Source organism: Diprion similis, chromosome 12 (genome assembly GCF_021155765.1).
Source record: "Diprion similis isolate iyDipSimi1 chromosome 12, iyDipSimi1.1, whole genome shotgun sequence".
Classification (NCBI taxonomy): Eukaryota; Metazoa; Arthropoda; class Insecta; order Hymenoptera; family Diprionidae; genus Diprion; species Diprion similis.
In genome coordinates this window covers 7,176,065-7,197,382 of record NC_060116.1, presented here as the reverse complement: position 1 = coordinate 7,197,382, position 21,318 = coordinate 7,176,065, and the positions used below count along the sequence as shown (strand labels likewise).

The 21,318-nt window shown below is 36.9% G+C and overlaps 1 protein-coding gene across 2 annotated transcripts in view; it reads left to right on the top strand.

The window, feature by feature from the left end:
- The window catches only part of LOC124413266 (RNA polymerase II elongation factor Ell), a 75,094-nt gene that overhangs the window by 4,491 nt on the left and 49,285 nt on the right, over positions 1–21,318 (top strand). The window contains exon 3 of one of the 2 annotated variants that reach the window (XM_046893745.1): positions 7,786–8,007. In XM_046893745.1, the coding sequence (XP_046749701.1) occupies positions 7,876–8,007 (132 nt within the window). In that variant the 5' untranslated portion in view covers positions 7,786–7,875. Of the gene's footprint in view, positions 1–7,349; positions 8,008–21,318 lie in introns of those variants that run through there. The other variant, XM_046893744.1, reaches the window with a different exon arrangement.

Below are 21,318 nucleotides of genomic sequence, written 5' to 3'. Positions count from 1 at the left end.
TATGCGTCATATATATTATTGCCTACGTGTAATACACTAGTGCATGTATATGCATCCAGGCAAGTGTATCCATAATTCAGACGCAACTGCGACTGTCCATTTCGCGGATACAGCGGTGGAATTTTTCGCAAATTTTCGTTAGATTTGCCGAATGTTATATACGGTATGCACTTGCGCCCTTTCCATATTCTCGCGTTAAAATACATAATTCAGCGTAATCGGCCGTCAGACGATTTCACCGTTCTCGAATTAAATCTGCTGCAACTTCTTCGCGGGACGAATGAATGAGTTAAAATTCTAGAAATAAATAATTGGGAGAATGGGAATACATAGGCTTATTATAGGTATAATCGGCATTCGTGTATATGATAAATCACCGAAATCCTCTTTACAAATACGTACCCCATCATGCAAATCGTATTCAAAGGTCCGGAGGCGCCGCGTGAATCGATAATTATGGTAAAACCATGGTGTTACATACCTTATAGGTATAGGTTTAAAGTCATTTAAGCTGGTATTATGATGTACCAAAAAGATCACCACACCTCGTACTCATACATAAATGAAAACCATTGGCGATATATTCCAAAGTGTAATAGAAAGTTTAAGATAAACATTATAGTCTGTATAACCTGCGTTTCGAAATGCGCAGGGGAAAATGGTTTGTTACGTCATTCATACATAACAGTAAATTTAAATAATATATACATTTAAATATGGTATATGGAAGAAAAAGTGAGCTCGAGTCTAGCCCGTAGTAGCTAGATAGCCTACGATAAACGTGAGAAATGATTATGATATGCATCATAAAAGTTAACGTTACCTTAATAATTTATTTATATATATATATATATATATATATATATATATATACATACATACCATATAGCTAAGAAATAAATAATTATATATGTGTATATATACTTACATATATATATATATATATATATATACATATGTAAAATTTGAACAAATAAATTAACTAAATTATATCACCGTTGATCATTGTGCCGCGTTTCATATCATTACATGTTTACTAAAGATAAAATAAAAGAAGGAAATATGAATATTATTAAGTTTCGATAGACCTATCTAAATAACATTGAACCGTGATTAACATTAAACTGCAGAGCGGCTTTGAAATCATCCTGGCAACATCTCTTAGATCGATGTATAAATGAATCCGACATTGTGTCAGGGTAATAATAATTAGCCGACATATTGGTTAAAAGAAGAGGAGGGAAAACTAGAGGAAGCGCAACAAGGTGAGGGGGAGAGAATTAATCTGTCGAGATAATAATGATGAAATGTCTGTAAATTTCACTCTACAGTAATTACCAAACATATATTAGTAAAACTGATTCTTCGTAGATGTTTCCTCGATCATTACGTAAATATATTTCATGTTCCATTTGGCATTATTCGACTCAATTTTACATCGATACATGGCAAGCGTTAAAAATAACTTATATATGTAAAGAACAATTTAATCCTCCGCGTTATGAAATATAATTCCTGCATATACCTTTAAAACGAATGTATACGTAAACTGACTACACAATTTTTGCAAATTCGTGTTATCTTCTTGTTGAAAAGGTGCAGAGATTGTTGAAGTGTGCAAAAATAATTCCCAAATACTCCCCCCTGCCCCAAACTTTTGCTGTTCAATCATTTGCAATTTTTCGCGAAACCTTTTTGCTGGAACGAGTGAAAATAAATGTTAAACTGATTTTTGTCTCACAAACGCATTTATACGCAAATAGCTTACGAGCTTTGGTCGTAAAACTCTTTAAATATGTGTTTCCCTTCCGCGTGAATGTACCATATCCCATCGGTGCTCTTATACAAGGATCAGTGGATCAAAAGCGTTTAATTTTTAGCCAAGATAATTGACTAATAGTACCTGTTATATTAACGTTGGTCACACCTCACGGGGCATAGTTTTGAAAAGTTGAAACAAAAAAGAAAAAAAACTAAACTCGAAAGCTGCCACCTTCGTGTGTCCAATCCGATTATAAAGTATGAAACGCATGTGTATAATATAAATATACACACGGAGAAACGTACTTTGGCAACTAATGCTTTCAATTTTGACACTTAAAAGGTGCCGAAATACGTATGAGCGATTTTTCAAATGATTGCCAAATTAATCTGTCGGAGTCTTTGAACTTGTCCGTATTGGTTTACGAAATTCCTTTTTCATTATCTCCGTGTGTATATAGGAAATACACATTTATTCATCTCAGCTTTATTACTGCACGCATGCGTACACACATAATATGTATTATAATACTGCACACATGATTTTGCCATGCCGTTTGAAAATCGTCATTTAATTTCGCACCGATTTGCCAATGAGAAAAGAAGTGAAAAGAAACGAAGAGGAAGAAGAAGTATAAGGATAATGGATAATAAGAATATGTATATATTTATGTAGCTACATATGTACATAAAATATTCACAGTGCGATACTAATAGCGCATAATACGATCTATCGTGTGTGCGGATCATCGTAGAAAGTACCGCATACTTTCTCATAAATATATACATACATATATATACATATATGTGTATATATTTATATATATGTATATATTTATATATTATTGCAAGATATGTCCAATCATCGTCAGTCGCATGGCTCGTATGTATAAATTATAGACGAATACAGACCCTACCTAATTCTCAACATTTGTATTTCCGGTCGAAAAATATTACTCATTCTCTCTTTGCGCCTATTATTATAATAACTATAGATAATCCATTGTACTGCACTACGTTCTTTCGTCAAGTGACATACATTTTTATTAACACTTTTCAGCGAAAATATGTGATGCGCAAAACCGGTGCAAAACGCATAATTATACAATCTAATCCAAGAAACTTTTAAACATCGTCAGAAACGATTAAACCTGCGCGTTGAATTTTCAGAATATAGATAAAAATGGCATTGTGACAAATACGCGGTTTTCTTTTCACGGAGTTTGAATGATAATTCAACACTATTTTTAACTTGGTGATAGAGTCAGGACGATTTTTTGTATACTAGCTAAGTGACGTCAAAGTTCTTCGGGTTCATGACAGTCAACAAGAAGCCTTAATTGAGAAATAATTTCTCTGCTGTATAGATATTATTATATATAATACACATGCATATTTTACCGACCAAGTGAATGTGTGCTGATGGGTTGTTGTTCAGAAAAATTGTAAAACACTTTCAAACTTCATTTTCAGAATTTAGCCTTGCATGCGAAATTCTCATTCGTGAAATGAAAATTACTCGATTATGTTAGTCCTACAGCATAAAAAATATGGAATCCGTAACTCACTGCGCGTTTGAAGATTATAGTTTATGACCAAGCGTCGAAAATACTCGTATGCATTTAATCAACAGGTAGATTTGCACAATTAGTACCGCCCGGAAAGGCAGGGAGAAAAGGCTATCGTGAATTGAAATTTTTATACCAACAGAGAAAAGGCTAATTCCGCAGCGGAAAGTAGCATCGATACAGCGGACGAAAGTCAAAATTTCTCTGCGTCATACTTATAAACGAGTATTGAGATATTTTTTCAGTATATAATATTCAGATAATAATTGACGGGTACGATTATAAGTAAGCCGCCGTTACACAGGCGATCCGCGCACATCATTATGTAGGAGCTAATTTAGCAAGTTGTTCAATTAACAGTTATAATTAAGCTCCGTTCAAAGATGAAATGATATGCCTGCGTTATTCTTGCCGTTATTTTGTTCGGCGTTGAGTAGCTGCACTCGTTAAATTAATAAGCGATTGAAATTATCGTGAAACAAAAATAAAATCGCAAGTGCGTCAACGGTGGGCATTTTGAAATTTTATCGGTTTTGAAATGTAGCGGTCATTTAAAATTCGCGTTCTGCTGAAACTGATTACAAGGCAACAGTGAGTCACAAATTTCAATACTACATATATTAACGCGCAATCCCAAAAATGAATCACTAAAAATCTTATAATCAAATATCTGCAGAAATACGAGCTCATGTATAAAAAATTCAATTAAATCAAAGCGGCTCATGCGAGAAGTGATTCTTATACCGGAAACTTTTAATTACGTAAGACTAATTCCCGTTCATTTCTGAGTTTGGTATACTTCACTGATTAGATGCAATGTATGATATATATAATATACGTTAAAAAAGAACAGACATTAATGTTGCGTAATAAAAAATTTTCGATGAGTAAAAATCACTTATCGCATGAGTCATTTCGATTTAATCGTTTTTTCTCTCATATATGAAATCGTATTCCTGCATATATCATTCTAAGATTTTTCTTCATTTATTTATAAATATATATGTTCCATACAGCGTTACAGGTTACTCGTTGCGTCGGAAAATATTTTAGCGTTAATGCTCTCGTACTGATTTAATAAAAACCCTAAAAAGATTGTACGCAACATGCACATTTGCAGTTCCCGGGGCTCGCATTGAACGCGCTGAAGCGGATAGGAGTAGACTTTCATGTGTAAATAAACTTAATTCGATCGCAAATCGTCCTAATCAACAGATTTCGTATAAAGCTCAACGAACCCTTCACACGTAGTGTTATAAACAATATACCTACCACCTACAGCGTCAATGAAATAATAAAGTATAATATAATGAATAATTTATTTGACGAAAGAACGAAGTAAAACGTGAAAGGAAAAAACAAAACCCAAAATCTATATACACATACACATTATATATTTATACATATATGGTATATATATATATATACATATATATATATGTGTGTAGATATATACATATATACATATATACTATAATATGTTACGTTCGTTAATCATATTCGATTTGTTGAAATGTACAAAATGATATATAGGGTGATAAGTGATATAACGTATTAAGATTATACGATAATCTTCGTTATCGTGAATTTTATTATTAAAACCAGTAATGTGTACAACGGATGAAATGCCAACATTACTTCATTTACCTATTAGCATTATTGATATACGTATGTATATGTATATACACATGCATAAATATAAATAATGATAAATTATTATTACATACGCTAAATTATAACAATAATAACAACAACAACAACAACAACAATAATAATAATAATAATATACATTATTACTTAATATAATATATAGTTATCGTTTATTACAGATAAGTTTTATTGTGTATTATTGAATGAAAATACATTTCTAAAGCACAATGATTACAATCCAAACGGTCAGTCAGTTATCCCACCCCTCGTTATTTCGCAATTTGCACCTCACCCTTCGGTGCCGGTTTAAACTCGTTGCCATTTTTCTACCACCTTTGTTACCGCCCAATCCAAAGGTCAACACCTTTCGCCTCCCTTCGGCTTACGGTAAAATTCGTGGTAGCTGTAATAATACAGAGCCTGCATTATACGTTATGCGAACCGGTCATTCGACGCCACGGCCTGCATAGCGTGCGTACAGCATGAAGAAATTCCAGACTTCGAAATCGAGTAAAACATTGACCCAGTAACTTTAAGTCAATATTCGAGCTGTGCGGGTTTCCGAAATCTAGGGGGAAAAAAGTTCGGCTTAGAGGCGGGTTTGTATCGGATCAGGTTTTTTGGAAATCTTCAAAAAACGAGAAATCTTTGAGAAACCCAAAACGTGGGGATACCTAACTCACCTACTACTTATAATATTGGACAAATATTGATAGTAAACAGTGTATCTAGATGACGTCAATATTTTCATCAAAAAGTATATCATCTTTCATCGGGGGATCTGGGAATCCCAAAAATTTCGACAAAATTAATATTTTCGTGAATCATGATATTTTCGGAAATCCCAATACTCTTATGAATTCCGATTTAGAACTAATAGGTTCTCCCGACGCTACCTGACCCGACGAATTCTGGTACCCTCACAGCCCTAGTAAATATCATTGCACAAACTTAATGGAATATTTAACCTGCGACAGATGGCTTAGGTATAATAGAGCTTTATGTACAGGCGTTGTAGACTGCGGTTCAAAGTATTAAAATTTCAAGATCAGCTATCCTATGAATACGGGCAGGTAGGTTACAGGTTGTATGCACCAATGGTGCAGACGTTTAATCGACCCGACAGCCGAAGTCGTTCAGTAGCGGAAAAAAATTATACACCCTTGTCCACTTTCTTTCCTTGACCAACGACGACGAGGATACGCCAAAATCAGTTGCCGAAGTCAATTCTAGGTTCGGCATTTTCAAAGCAACAAAGTGAAAAAGATGTGTCATTGATGATTACTTTTACTATATTATTATTATTCAAGTTTTTTTCCCCACATTTGATTTACGCGATTATTTACCGCCGAGTTTCTCCGTTTGTTCAACTGCAGCGCAAAAACGTAATTTGATTTAGTACCCTTAATTTTTTACCCTCCTCTCTCTTTTCCATTTCGCGATGCCGTGGGGATAATACATCTCTACCAGACTTTCCCCTGTAATTAGACTGAGAACCGTTAATTGCCGCCGGTGTAAAAGAAAGGAAATTCTTTAGCGCCTCTCGCTGTATAACAACGAAGCATAATAACGCGGCGGCAAGGTTTTCTCGATTTAACAGTAAAGTTCTGGAACAAAAAACTTCATTATCGAGCGGAGAAGAACGCAACAGAGCAAGAAAACCAATTGACAATGGCCAAAAACAGCAACATCGAATTAGCATATTGTATTGTACAGTAGAACCTCGATGATCCGAAGATCAATTTTCCGAACCTCAATTTGTTGTTTTTTTTTTTTTATTGTTATGCATTCATTTCTCGTGTTTTGTTACGTAGTAATAAATATTGAAATTAATATGCACGGCAAAGGATCACGCGCAATTATTTAAATAAAATATATACATTTATATATGTTTACATTATTGTTCGATTATCCGAACTAAGCCCGGCCCCAATTGGCTTGAATAATCGAGGTTCTACTGTACAAAATGGTTCGGAGAAGGGAAACATAAGAGTTGCTAAATTTTCTTTATTTGTTATTTTTCAACGTGACTCGTGCCACGTAGGTACTTTGAACACATCGTTCGACACGCATACACGTGTGTCCCCTACACACACACCCCCACCTAACCCAAGGATCGGAGGCAACGTCCAATCGTAATAAGGCCCGGGGCGAAGGGGGGGATGAACGACTTACGACCGAATTCGAAGAGACAACAAGGTTCTGGGCTCAGTGACGTCATAGCAGCACGGAAGAGCGCATCGTCTCCGTGGAGCGGTTACCATAAGAGCAGAGCCGAAGCAACTCCGAAACCCGCCGCTAGATAGCGCAGCGAGTCCTTCGACGAGCGGGCAACGACGAGGCGACGACAGTACGAGAGCCGAGCTCGAAAGGAGGCGATAGTGTCGCGCCTCCCGCCAGCGGAATTGTTCGTGGATCAGAGAAGGCGATTCCTACTGGTCGTTCAGGGCTTGTAAGCCCTGCCCACCAGGTGGCCGTGGAAAGTGTGTAGTTTCTTCGACGGACGGTGAGGCACGGTTCTCTTCTAATCAAGAGAAAATCTTTCGATAAAACCATGTGTGCCCGGGGGTGATAAGTAAGTGAAAATAAAGTAGAAAAAACACGTCATACGGGCGAGGGACTGTCGAAGGGACGAGTAACAGCGGTCAAACGATACGGATAGGTGTTGTCGCGCGTTAAATCTGATCAGACGGAGAGAAGGACGCGTATGTGTCCGGGGGCGTGCGATTATTCGCCCGAGGTTTGAAGGGTTCGTTTTACCGGACCGTCGCCTGAGGGAATCGGAGATAAAACTAAAGGGCGGAATAAAATCTAGGAGTATCTGACTGGATAAATAAGTGTTTGATTTGACTAGCCGACGTCAGCTGGTCTTCGGTGTGAGAGAACCAAGTTAGAAATGGCGGCGCTGGTGGCAGGTGTCCAGTATGGTTTGTCATCGCACAGTAATTTTCATGAAAACAAGTCGTTGATATTTGTGAAACTTACGGACTCAGCTTACCGGGCCATCGAGGACTACCTTCGCAATCGAGTAAGTAAATAATACGACCTAATCTATAACCTCGCTGGCGTAAATACCCCTTATTTAAATGCCCCCTGTGTCTGTCTCTGTCTGTGTGCGTGTGTCGTAATGGATGAAAGAGGTGTCGAGAGCACACGGGTAGCCATATTTCGTCCGAGAATTCATTCGCACGTATCCAGAAGAGATCGAGGACCTTTCCAACCTATTCCCTGGACATTATTCTACATTTCGAGGACCGCCTCGGACCCGGTCAATTATCCCCGCTGCCCGAAAACCGAGGCAACAAACCGAGCCACGTCGACGCAGCTGTCTTCTCTCCTCCGGTTCCCTATTCAAATATACTATATCTTAACGAAGCGAGAATCCCCGTCGCAGATTTGCGGATTCGCCTTTTTTAAATCCGACAAATCGTCACCCGAACTCGGCGCGACTCTCGACACGCGATCGGCAAACACCGTATGGTTTGACAACGATGTGTTACGTAATGCTGCTACCAGTTGTCACCAACTTCACTCCCGAAATCTAGTTCCTCCTGCCGATGACGTCTTGCCTTTTCCCAAATCTTTTTCTCGCCCCCAGATATTACTCTCGGTTAAATCTTCGACCTGACCGCCTTGCATCATCCCCCCCTCCCCCCTCTCCCTCCCTCTCTCCCTCCCTCCCTCTCGACGCCAGCAACCCCTCGCCGAGAGTCCCTCTCTGAGCTGTGAATCGATAAAGACGCGATATCAACACAGAGTCGACCACGCGTGATTAACATTCTCTCGGGTCGTCTCTTGTGTTGGATTTGAATTCGGTAGGTACGGAGTTGGCTTCTTATTTTTTTTTTTTTTTTTTTTTTTTTTTATCAAAGTTACTCTTTATGTATCCTCACTTTTCCACCCGCCGGGGGTCCTTTCGAATGTTTCTTTGACCCCCCGCTGTGCGAACCCTTGAGAAGTTCACCGCGCGTGAAACGACAGTGGTGACGTTGGTAGAGTAAACGGCTTCTTGCTGCTCGTTAAGGGATCACCACCGACGATTTGTAGTAACTCGTTTGCTCGAGTGGCCGAGTTCTTTTGGGAGATGCGAAGTAGCAGAAATTCTAGACCGAATTGGTAGGCCTTATTTCTGTCTTCTGTAACCACCTACTGAACTTACACTTCCGTCTAAAATTAACCAAACAACACTGATGTGTTAGAGATACGTGGCCGGCGCTCTCGAAAGAGGAAGAAAGAGAGAGAGAGAGAGAGAGAAGAGTTCAAGTTTTATTGCATACAAATTTCAAGTGTGCGCGGACCTTCGTGTACTGTGTTTGCTGTCTTGCTATCGATCATCTCCTTCCTCTCGTGGGATTAACCGATATTAATCTTCGAAACGATTAGTACGCTGATATTTTCTCTCACAGCGAAATCCGTCGACGATGACCGAGGAATTGAATTTGTTAATTTTTTAAAACTGTTCTCGTTTGTGTAAAGTATAACAAACACCGCAAGTTTGTCCGTCACTCTGATACAGTATATATATACATATATATAAATATCTGGTACAATATATGTACGTACATAAGATGAGTCGATGTTGTTATCTATCGATTCGCGTAATCGCTTTCAGAAATTAAGTCATACCTATAATTGCGTATATATATAGCTTCTTTATTCCGGTATCTTTGTGTTCGTTTAAGAAACGTATAAACAAATGCGTGAAATAACCAATACGGAGGTAAGCTTCGTTATTACTTTTTATCACGAAAGAGCGTAATTTGTGTATAGCATGTTTTATTTTCATACCAGGGAAATTCAATTTTTCTTCATCGATTACTTTTCTTATTTTTGCATATTATTAATCGTTCAATTATATTTATTCAAGTTTTACTTGCTTCGATATCTGATATACCCGATATTCCATACAAATTTTGTTTTCAACGAGACATCGCGTATTTCGCAAAAATATGTACGTTTCCGAAATTTTCCCCCTTTCCTCTCTATGTCTCCCTCTCTTTCTATTCGTATAAAACCGTACAAAAACAAAGTGGCAAATATACGCCATCAGTGACGCTTTTCACAAACATCCATTTCGCGCGCGATTTACGATTTACAGATATTTATATTCTCAAGAAATACATACAATATACACATATTATGTATATTATATATATATATATATATATATAATAATCTGTGTACCCATTTTCAATATATCGAAAGCGAGTGTAAGGAATAAAAATAAATGAGGAAATCGACAAGTGGATAGAAAGGCTTGGGGGGGGGGGGGGGGGGGGGGGATAAGTACGTCAGAGTTGATATTGAATTACATCGCAGATTGGTGTCTCATTTAACTGACGCAACAGCGAATAATTCTTATGTGGTCTCTCTAAACTCGATACCTACTACCTATACACATACACATCCATCTACGTGCGAGTATGTACTTGGCAGCGATTCGCACTCGCAAATTATCCCGATACACGATCGGACAATGTATTGCTCTGTACATACGGAATTCCGTGTCTTAATTCAAGCGTGCAGGTTCGCTACGGAAATTGTTTTTATTTTTATTTTAAATATTATAAAAGATATCGTTCGAACTTTGTATCTACCGTTTGTTGTTGCGTCGATTCGCAAAACAAAATTGTGCCATTAGTTGTCTCATTTGTATACTCGGTTAATTTAACCTTTATTTTTGCATCATTTCGCACACCAGTGACAATCAATCAACGCTCATTCACGATGCATAGATTATATATACGTATATACCTTTCGCGTGTGCGTGTAGAGCCCAGAATCGTTTGTTTAAAACTTTCCTTTGCTTCCTCCCTTGGCTACTCGCATCTTTTTCAGACTATTATGGTGAAAGAAAGAAACGTGAAAATAGAATAGATTCGGAACGTCAGGGTCTGATTTAGTTTTAAATTTCCAAACGTCAGGCGGCCGCAAAACTCCAGCCGCGTTGTTGGTATATTAAGAAAGCACCAAGTGGCGATAGCCAAAAGTTACGCAATTTCAGATTTCTCCTCAACTCTGCGGGGCTATAACTCGCCTTTTGCCGGTCGCTAGGCTATATACGTGTGTATATATATATATATACACATCCATGCACACGTACACATGTACCTCTATATTATGTTGTTATTATTATCATGGGTACACACTGGAATCATTTCTCGTTCGCTTATTGTTAGTAATCCTACGGAATACAGAACTACGCTTAAAGTTGAAATGTGCAGTGTATAAGATGCAGCAACGACGAGCAAGCTTACTACCAATTATACGTGTATATAAATGATTACTGTGAAAATTATCGAACGGCAAGAATAATGGAGCAATGAGAAACTCGCTTTAACGTCCACCGAGAATAATACTACAAAGTATTATATGTGTATGTGTGTGTATGCATATATACAACGAGTCGCAATTTAAACGTCATGTATACGTAAGTAAAATACTTCTACAGAGTTCAATAGGTATATTACGCAGTTTCAATCGTGTGAAACCAGAAACTCCATGCGGAGTTAAAGGCTAGGCGTTTTAACTTCATTCTTCCTTCGTACTACGACGAAATCACAAGCCAAAAGTTGACTTATCTCGAAATTAAAACAATTCTTATTCCCCAGGGTGGATCAATTTGTCAAATTTTGACGCGATCAACGTCGATGCGATTAGATTTTTTATATATATAAACATAATCATTGTCGTAGTAACAAGACAAGCCAGGGAAGAAATAAGATACTGGCTCATAATGTACTTGCAGTTTATACATATTGATGTGGTTTGTTTTTTTCTCAAACGATTCAAAATTTAAATTCATTTACGTACAAGTAGATACACCGTGCAATCTTGTTTATTTATTTATTTATTTATTTTTTCTTTCATTCATGTTTGCTCACTGATGTAGTATGTTATTATTAAGGTTCAAAGTTTCGAAACCTCAACGCGGCGGCGCTTTCGAGAGAATTTAGATAACTGCGCGAGAATGAAATTGAAACACATAATAGAAATCGAAAGTTTATACAATGTATATATATATATATATATAAAAAAATGTGTAGTATATTAAAACCAAGTCAGGCATTTGTTGTTCTCGACGCTGTAAATTCCTGTGCTCACGCATTATATATATATATATATATATGTATATATGTATATACACACATTGTACAGAAGCCTAAGTATTGTTACCATTATAGCTATTGCTTATTGTTTTTTCCTTTTTTATTTTTCCTCTCCTCTCTTCGCAAGTCTTCTCCCGGGGCGCGCGCAAGCGTCGAGACGCCACATGTTGGTTTTCGGTACGCTTGAAAGATTTTCCGTTATACCTTATAATATATATATATATATATATATATATATATATATATATATATGTATACATATAGCAGCCATGGTGCACTTGCTCGCGGTTTTTACCGGCTACATACTCGCGTGTAACGCAAGTTAGGTATATCCACACGAATTCGAGTCACTGAACGTTCACAGGGAGAAGAGAACTAGAGTATGTGCAAGTATTACATTGTCAGTAGTCTTATTGAATTATAAGGGAAAAGAAAAAAAGAATTTTTGATTCCGTCAGAACGTTGTTGATTCTGAATTTCTTTGAGTGTACGTATAACGTATATATATATATATATATATATATATATATATATATATATATATATATATATACACACATATATCTTTTAATAATGCAATTACATATGTGGCGTGAGTATATATCGTGGCTTTGAATAATGGGCCCGAGGACGACGTCAAGATAGGCAAAGTTTATACTAGATAAACGGCGCGTAGTCGGAAACATTATCTGGGAAGGAGAGATAGAGAGAGAGAGAAAGAGAAAGGAAGAGTGTGTGAGAGAGAGGAATTTGAACAAATAAAAAGAACAAACCCGATTGTAATACGTATCTTCTGCCTGCTTGTTTGTTTATCATGATATTATTGAGGTGAAATCGCGGTTTTCCCATACCTGTGTGTACGTATGTATATATACATATGTATGTATGTATGTACAAACCTTACCGCGGTTATCTTTAATTGACTTTTTGTCCTAAGCTCGCACTGCATCGATCACGATATCCTAACAACGTAATTGAACCCCCGGATCGAATGATATATTATATTATATTATACCCAGGCTTATTACATAGCTATATAGGTGCAATATTGCTGTCGATTAGAATCGTTTCGATACGTGTACACTTTTCTGTCACTACGGGTATGTGTCAACGATGTTGAAGTTGATTGTTTGAAATTCAGCAAGTAAATTATAATGATGAAAAAATGTTCATATTTTGACGAACCAACTTCTTGGATGTCGTTTCTAAAATTTTACAACGAGTTATCTATCCCACGATTTTTCTTCGTTACGTTAACGTTACTAACTTCAACGGTACATTAGTATGCATAAGCTTGTACCTGCGGGGTCGATCAAAACATTAATCAGTAAATATTGTACGCGAATTTTTAATACTTAAATTATCTCTTTTTTGTTTTTAATTTTCTGTGACTATCAGTATAATATATATATATAATTAGTCGGCGAGTGTTACGGCGACATTGAAAGTTGAAAATAAGATTGACGCGAGACAGGTTTTGCTGCACAATGAGCAATTGCAACAACATTTTCTCTTCCACATCCTATATATATACTTACGTGCATGCGTCTGTGAAAGAGTTGGAGGAGGAGGAGGAGGAGGAGGAGAAGAAGGAGGGGAGAGGGACGAACAACATACTAGAGGGTGAAAGGGGACTGTCTTTAATACACAGCCATTATTATTATACCTATATATCACCGGCGATTCTCGCATGGTAAATTCATCCAGCGACAGCTGTGTACGCCTGTGTAGAGTGCATTCCGATATCGTAGGTGGCATGCGTGCATCGCAACCTTAAACTGCCTGCTCAGGGGTAACTCGTGGCACTTCCGGGTATCCACGTAACCCTTCGACACCCGATTCGCGTATGCATATAAAGAGAGGCTCGCCTCCATGTGATTCTGATTTATGGTGTACGTCAGCCGCGTTTATCACACGCTCTCCGTGTGACGTAAATGAACGTACGTATAACAACGCATCTATGTACTTCTGTATGGAGGCTCTGTGAGAGCGAGAGAGAGGAAAGAGAATTGGGGGGGAGAGAGAACTGAGTTGACGGCGGCTGCTGTCACGTCGTTATCGTATTAACGTGTTATTATTTTTTTAACTCCTTTAATCGGAGCTTCCTCTGCAGCCCTGCTGTATACATATATACATTATAAGCATTATGTACCTCATATATTTATATATATATATATATGTATATATATGTAGAGGAATCCGCTGCTTCTACGTGTATAAATATTCTTCTTGTATAATACGGTTTCGTTTTATTACACTTGTTATATAATTTATCATATATGCATGTATGTATAACTCATTGGCCGCCGTGCAGTTTATACTGTATACGATAACTATAGTCTATTAAGATAGTCGTATAATATGATATGGTGCAAGCAGAACGTATTCGCTTGTGTGCGTGTGTATTTTACCACCGTCGGAATATTATAATACCGATACCACTCGAGGCGTGTACAGCAATATTCATTAATACCTTAATTTTCCGGCCAGCTTGTTTTCTGTCCGAAACAAAACGCGAGTTTCATTCTATTAGAATTTTTCAATAGCAATTCTTACGAGCGTATTGTTTTTATACGTATTTATAGGTATGATATTGAATTTAAACAGTGTTCAGCTATGGTCTCAAATTTCTATGATCAATCTCTATCGTATATATTATTATAGATATCGATTTTGCAATATTTTATGTATTTTATAACAGTCAATATCCGCCCTTATCAAGCCCACTGCATGCCGTGTATACACAGGTATAATAACGTAGCTACTGCGGGTAAGCCGGTGACCGTAAGTAATAATAGGAAAGTTTTGAACCCTTCTGGAAATGACAGCTAATTTAAACTCGCGGAACGAAATATACATATATATATATATATAATCCCTATGTGCGGATATAAGCAGCGTATCTAAGTGACGTCAGTGTCATGAATTATGTTCGGGGATTAATTTACATGTAACATGTTGACGCGGTACTGTAATTAGGTATGTAATATCTGTTGTAATTTCCCTGGACGTGCGTTGGACAGTTTGAATTTTTGTGTGCTCTTTTTTTTTCACCTTATACATTACGTATGATTGTAGAACGTATATATCATGCATACACCATCGAATCCGCCGCGAAAGAGACAGTCGAAAAAGAAAAAAAAAAAAGAAAAAGAAAAATTTTCGTCGTATATGCACGTTTCGATACACGGTTTCGTTCATGTATAATTTATATATACGTATGTATATCGCGCCGCCGCGGTTGGTCGCGCGCAACGTTTTATATTTAGAATTGAGGAATAAGAATTGCAATTCAATGCGCACGGTGAAAACGGCCAAATTTCCTAATTTCAACTTTCATGTCACGCTCGGCCTGACAACCCAACAACGTCGCGTCGTTCTCTGTACAAATACTTACATAGCAATTATAGTTATATGCAACTGATATATGTAACCGCTCGATCTTATGACGATCGATCGATGATTAACCCTCCTCCTCCCCCATGCGTACGTACATTTTATCATCTATACAGACCTATACACGTAGAGTGAAGCAATCTTATAAATTCCGTATACCTATAACGTTTCTGGATCAGTTCTGCAGATCTTATTCAACTTTCACGCTGATCAGTGTTCTAATCTTTATCCACGTGTTATATGCTCGTCGACGTGTACTTTAACAGGGATGACCAACTTGATTCAGATTCGAGATCTGATGTTTGATGTCCAGACTCCGTGCTAATCACTGATCTCAAATTTTTATCACAGAATTACATGAAATATTCTTTAACAGAGTCGTGTATTTTTTCTTTTCTTTTTTTTCTTTTTTTTTTCTCTTTGCGTTGTCGCGATCTACTGGCCTAATAACCACGATCGACCGGTTTGCTATTCCTAAGCTGTAATCATTACCAATCCTTTGAATATTTTAACCTAAATTTAGTTTATACACAAAACGAAGAATATAAATAAAAAGGGCCGAGATATTCATCAGAGGCGATTCAATTACCGACGGTTAAACAAAGATTTACGTTATAAATACTATCGTACGGGTATTTTACGTCTTTTTCTTCTTCTTATTTCGATTATTACATATGTGTATGCATAGTATACATATGATTACCCCAGAACCGAAATTTGTAATCGCATATAATTATTATGATATTGTAAATATATAGGTATAAGATGCGAAATGAGGGTCTATACCGCGGCGTCACACTTAAAACACTTGTGTTCCATTTGTTGAGAGGATGAGCTCGTTAGAGTCAAATAAACCCGGTTATATACATATCTATCTATCTATCTATCTATCTATCTATCTATCTATCTATCTATCTATCTATCTATCTGGCTTTCGGAGCTACCACGCTCAATGTTAGTGTTAAAGTCTGTCGTCGGGAGAAAAAAATAACTATATAATATATACAATATATATACATATGTATCTAACACATGTAATATCAAACAAAGTAAATATTTTTCATCAATTCTTAATCCGCAGTATAATTGTGTATACAGTTAAAGTCAATATATTATATATCGATAAAGTACCTAAAGATGTATAAATATTTTATTGCTGTGCAATTGAGTGAAATGTTATTGTATGAAACCGCATTGCCAGGGTATAGCGATTCATAAAAATTAAAAAGAATAAAATTGAAACGATTAAAACTCTGGACAAAATGGCTTTTTCAATGATCCTCTCGGCGTTTTGACCACCGCGTATATTACGTTTAAATACATGTTTAATACACATGAATTTCCCGTTTCTCATTACAATGCGGCAAAGGTATCGAATTAGGTAATATGTATTTTAACCCCCCACCCACCCCCCTATCAGGCAACTGCACTTCAGGATTAGCTTGTTCAATGCCGTTGAAAAATTAAATGTTATGTATTATACGTTAGTGTATATATGTATATATATATATACAACGTTCCAAAATGTATATTACATGCCTATACATTGATCCACCCCTCGCCAATTACCACTTGATCGGCAGTTGTGTACCTAAAAGAATACGATCCAGCAACGTGCCTGCGTATTATTACTTTATTTTTCATAGTTTTGTCAGCAATACATGCATAAATATATTTGTGTGTGTTTATACATCTATATATATATATATATATATATATATATATATATATATATATATATATATTAAATATAAAAGTATATACAGGCATATCGTATATAGATATGCAGCCGTTCACGTCTGGTAGCCAAGAAAGGCACGCGGCTGGGTTTCAACCGACGCAGGTCGTTCGTGCAGGGGTCGACGGTCTTTCGGGTCGGGTCGTCGTCGCGGTGCAGGGGTCGACGGGAATCCGTCGGTCGTTCCAGCTGAGAGGGGAGAAATAACCCTCGGGAAACATAACATAAGTCCAGGTTTTATATACCTCTGAGAACCCCTACAGGCAGAAAGAAATCTCGATTAACTTCTGGACAATTGTTGAAACCGTGAAAAGGCGGTTCGTGCAGTTTTATGCATTTATTTATTTGTTTGTTTATTTATTTCCTGGTAATTATTTTCGTTTCTCAGGCGTGTGTATAATATCGTTTATGATCTTGTTTTTAATCGCTGCATCGTAAAAGGCTTAAAAATATAATGAAACGATGCCGAATGGAGACGCGAGGCGCGTGCTGATTACGTCGAGATCGGTAACTTGAGACGTTCGCGGTGAAAATCGAGAAGCCAACATTGCTCTGCAGCGGAGAAAGAGGAACCGAGAGAAAGATATATGGATTGAAAGAGGGAAAGAGATATAGTAGAGAGAGAGAGAGAGAGAGAGAGAGAGAGAGAGAGAGAGAACGAGTGGACAAACGCGTTGCAAAGGGGAGGGCAGGAGGGAGGGTAAAAGGCCTCGACGATGACTGGTTTTAGGGAGGCGTACGATCTGCAGCGCCATGTTCGATCCTTGAATTTCAATTAACGCAATAGTTCGCGATACCTTATTTTATACATGAAACCCTGTTGAATATATATATACATATGTATCTACATTCGACTTTTTTTCGCTTCAATATGTTTACCGTAAACATTATTTTCACCTAGATTTTCACACATTGTGTATGCACTGGATTGAGTTACAAGGAATAGGGTATTTATACGTTGAAAATTATATTTCACGTTAGTATTTACATACTTATGTACATACGGAAGCGTGTGTTCAAGTTTTACCGACTTGATCAACAATCGTCGTAAAAGCTTTCGGTATAGTTTTGTAATTGAAATGTTCGATGGTTGTGTATAGAATTTATAATTATATCCTCTCTTACGTCCGACTTTATTTATGTATTATTTTAATTTGTGCACACATGTACTTTGTAAGGCACGACAATGCGAGTCAACGACCCGTATTATCTTATATACCTATTATATAGAATATATATCTATTTACTTAACGATGGAAACACTGAACACTATTTTCTACCGTCGCCGTTTTGACTCGTCGTTACTAAGAATTACACTTTACGTCTACCTACGGGTGTACTGTATATATTTAGTATGAAGTTTACCGCAAAACCCAGTTTGCACAACCCTTGGGAACCAGCCCTGACTCCTCCTCCTCCTTCTCCTCATCCCCCTACACGGCAGACATTTATTCTTTTAACCCGTGGCTACGTCTCTTACACATATATACATACAATATTACACGCGATAAGTATATTCTAGTACTATAAACATATGAAAGGTGAGAAATTAATAGACATGGGGAGAAAGAGAGAAAGAGAGAAAGAGACTGAAGTGCATACGTACAGTATAATTAGGAAAGAAAAAATAATAAAAATGAACGAAAACGTACCCGACACGGATTCCTTACCGTTTGCATATATATCTGTACTATTTTACTATCCGGTTTCTCGAAGAGACCGCCGGACGCACACACATATATATATATATATATATGTATATACATATAGGTGGCAAACGCGTCATTTAGTTAATTACTTGCCATCAAAGTCTAAAAACCGGGTCTTCGAAACACGGGGAACGTGCATTCAACGAATAGAATTTCTCCTTGTACAATTAAAATCTTTCCAATCGTTGATGGTTTTTTCTTCCCTTTTTTTTCTCTACCTTCATGCCACACGGTTCTCAGTCAAAGAATTCAGATATTTGGACTTTCTTTCGGGAATTTTATTTCGGTTATTCTTTATTTGTAAATTTTTTTTTTTTTTTTCCTCTTACTTCCTTATGTTACAAAATAAAAATTCGGTATATTATTATCATTGTTGTTGTGTCTAGGTGACGTGTGTATACGTCTGTCTTTTTATACGTGTGTACGCAGGTATGCATATATATAGTATAATATGATTTCTCAATGAAATTCCTCGCCCGTTGCGTCGCGTGTTGATATAGCTGTAAACAATCGATAGTCGCTAGCCGGTAGTCGATTACAGGTTATTAATACCCGGACTTGAACACGTCACGCGTGTATGTACAATCTACGTACACGCGCGTGTCCACACCTATAACAAGGCTATGTGGCGTAAACCTTTCTCTGCGCACTTACACACATTCAACATGCGTTTATCCACGTGCGTCATAATGCGGTAGTATACAATATAGATTGGTTTAATTTCTACACGCTGGTGGAAAGTTGAGAGAAAAATTGTAAAAGATGAAATTATTCGCCGGTCACGAAGAAGGGAAGATAATTATCCGAAAAGTATATGAATCAGAAGTAGAGAAGAAGAAGAAAAAAAAAGTATCATTATGATATATATAGAAATTCTTTCAATCAGGGGAAAAGCTTGAAACCGCTTGAGAATTACGGTGAATATATTGAATTTTGTCTAATTCGAATGAAATAACGTGTACCAATTATTTTTACATATATATATATATAAGATGATTATCGTTATTTGTAATTTTTTTTTCTTTTTTTTTCTCTCCATCATCTTTCAAACCTCTTGAAACTTGATCTGTGTCATTGTACGAATGTTTGCGCGTGTTCGAGGCGCGCATATTTCGTTTAATTTTTCCATAAGGAAATCAAATTCAGAAAAAATGGATTGAATGATATTTAAGACAAACAGTATTCGTATATATTATTACCGTGCGTATATTATAGTATAAAGTATAGACACAAGGGGAACGACCTCATTCCAGAACTCGCAAAACGGATATTCGTTGCTTGTGGCTTCGTTGATTTTATTTGTTTCCCCTTTCTTTCTTTCTTTCTTTATCTACTTCTCCAGCAGAATACTTATCCGCTTAATGGACCGAAGCAGACTGCGTCATATTTTCTTATAACATCTCCCACGCAATATCGTAACGTAAGACGAATTTTCTTTCCAACCCACCTGCTGCAAGGATCTGGAAAACCTTTGAATTTCGAGAACTTCGTTGAATACAAATTTTCTTTCTTCTTCACGTGATAGGAATACGTGTACATAATACAATAACACAAGAGATGAAATGGAAACTGAAATCAAAAGCGACGCGAAATTACGTTGAAGAATTATTTTACAACGGCAAGCTTGATGAGGCTAACAAATAAAATCCCGGACAGATTGTCATATATATATATACGCTCTCTTCGTAATCGTTGTGTAAAATGTAATATAAGTTGGTTCAGATTATTTCTTTCCTCGATGTCTGGCGATCGGTCGATCAAAACGGTTGTCGGGGCCAACGGGTGGCGAGAGAAAGTGAACCAGTTGGCGACGTTGCCGAATTGATTGCGAATAATTGCAATGCATGCAAGCTCATTTATTACAGACGGCAACTCCGCCGCTTGAGTCTTGATTCGCGATTAACTTATAGATTCACAAATGTGTATATATATATATATATATATATATATATATATATATATATATATATATATATACAATGTTCGATGGCCTCTCTGGTGTACCTATACGTATGCCCATTGCGTGTGTGCGTGTGCATTAATTTCTGGATTAAGTAATTCCACTTGTTTCCTCTGCAGTAGCAGTATGCAATCTGCGATCGCATTGCAATCCGTAACTCATTGCTGTACTGCACTTGAGAATCGTCGCCATTGCGTGTGGCGAAAAAATTCTCATGGATATGGTTGTATGGTACATATGACATGGGTATAATTGTATAATATCTTGGGCATAATAACGTGAGAAACTTACGTGCGTACGTAGAAACGTATGATGTATGGAAAGTTTTACTTTCGACGTCAGTCTTTGTACCCATTTATTGAAAATTAATTGTTAATTGACTATTTTTTTCCGCCTATTTTCCATTATCTTTTTCCTTACGAACTAC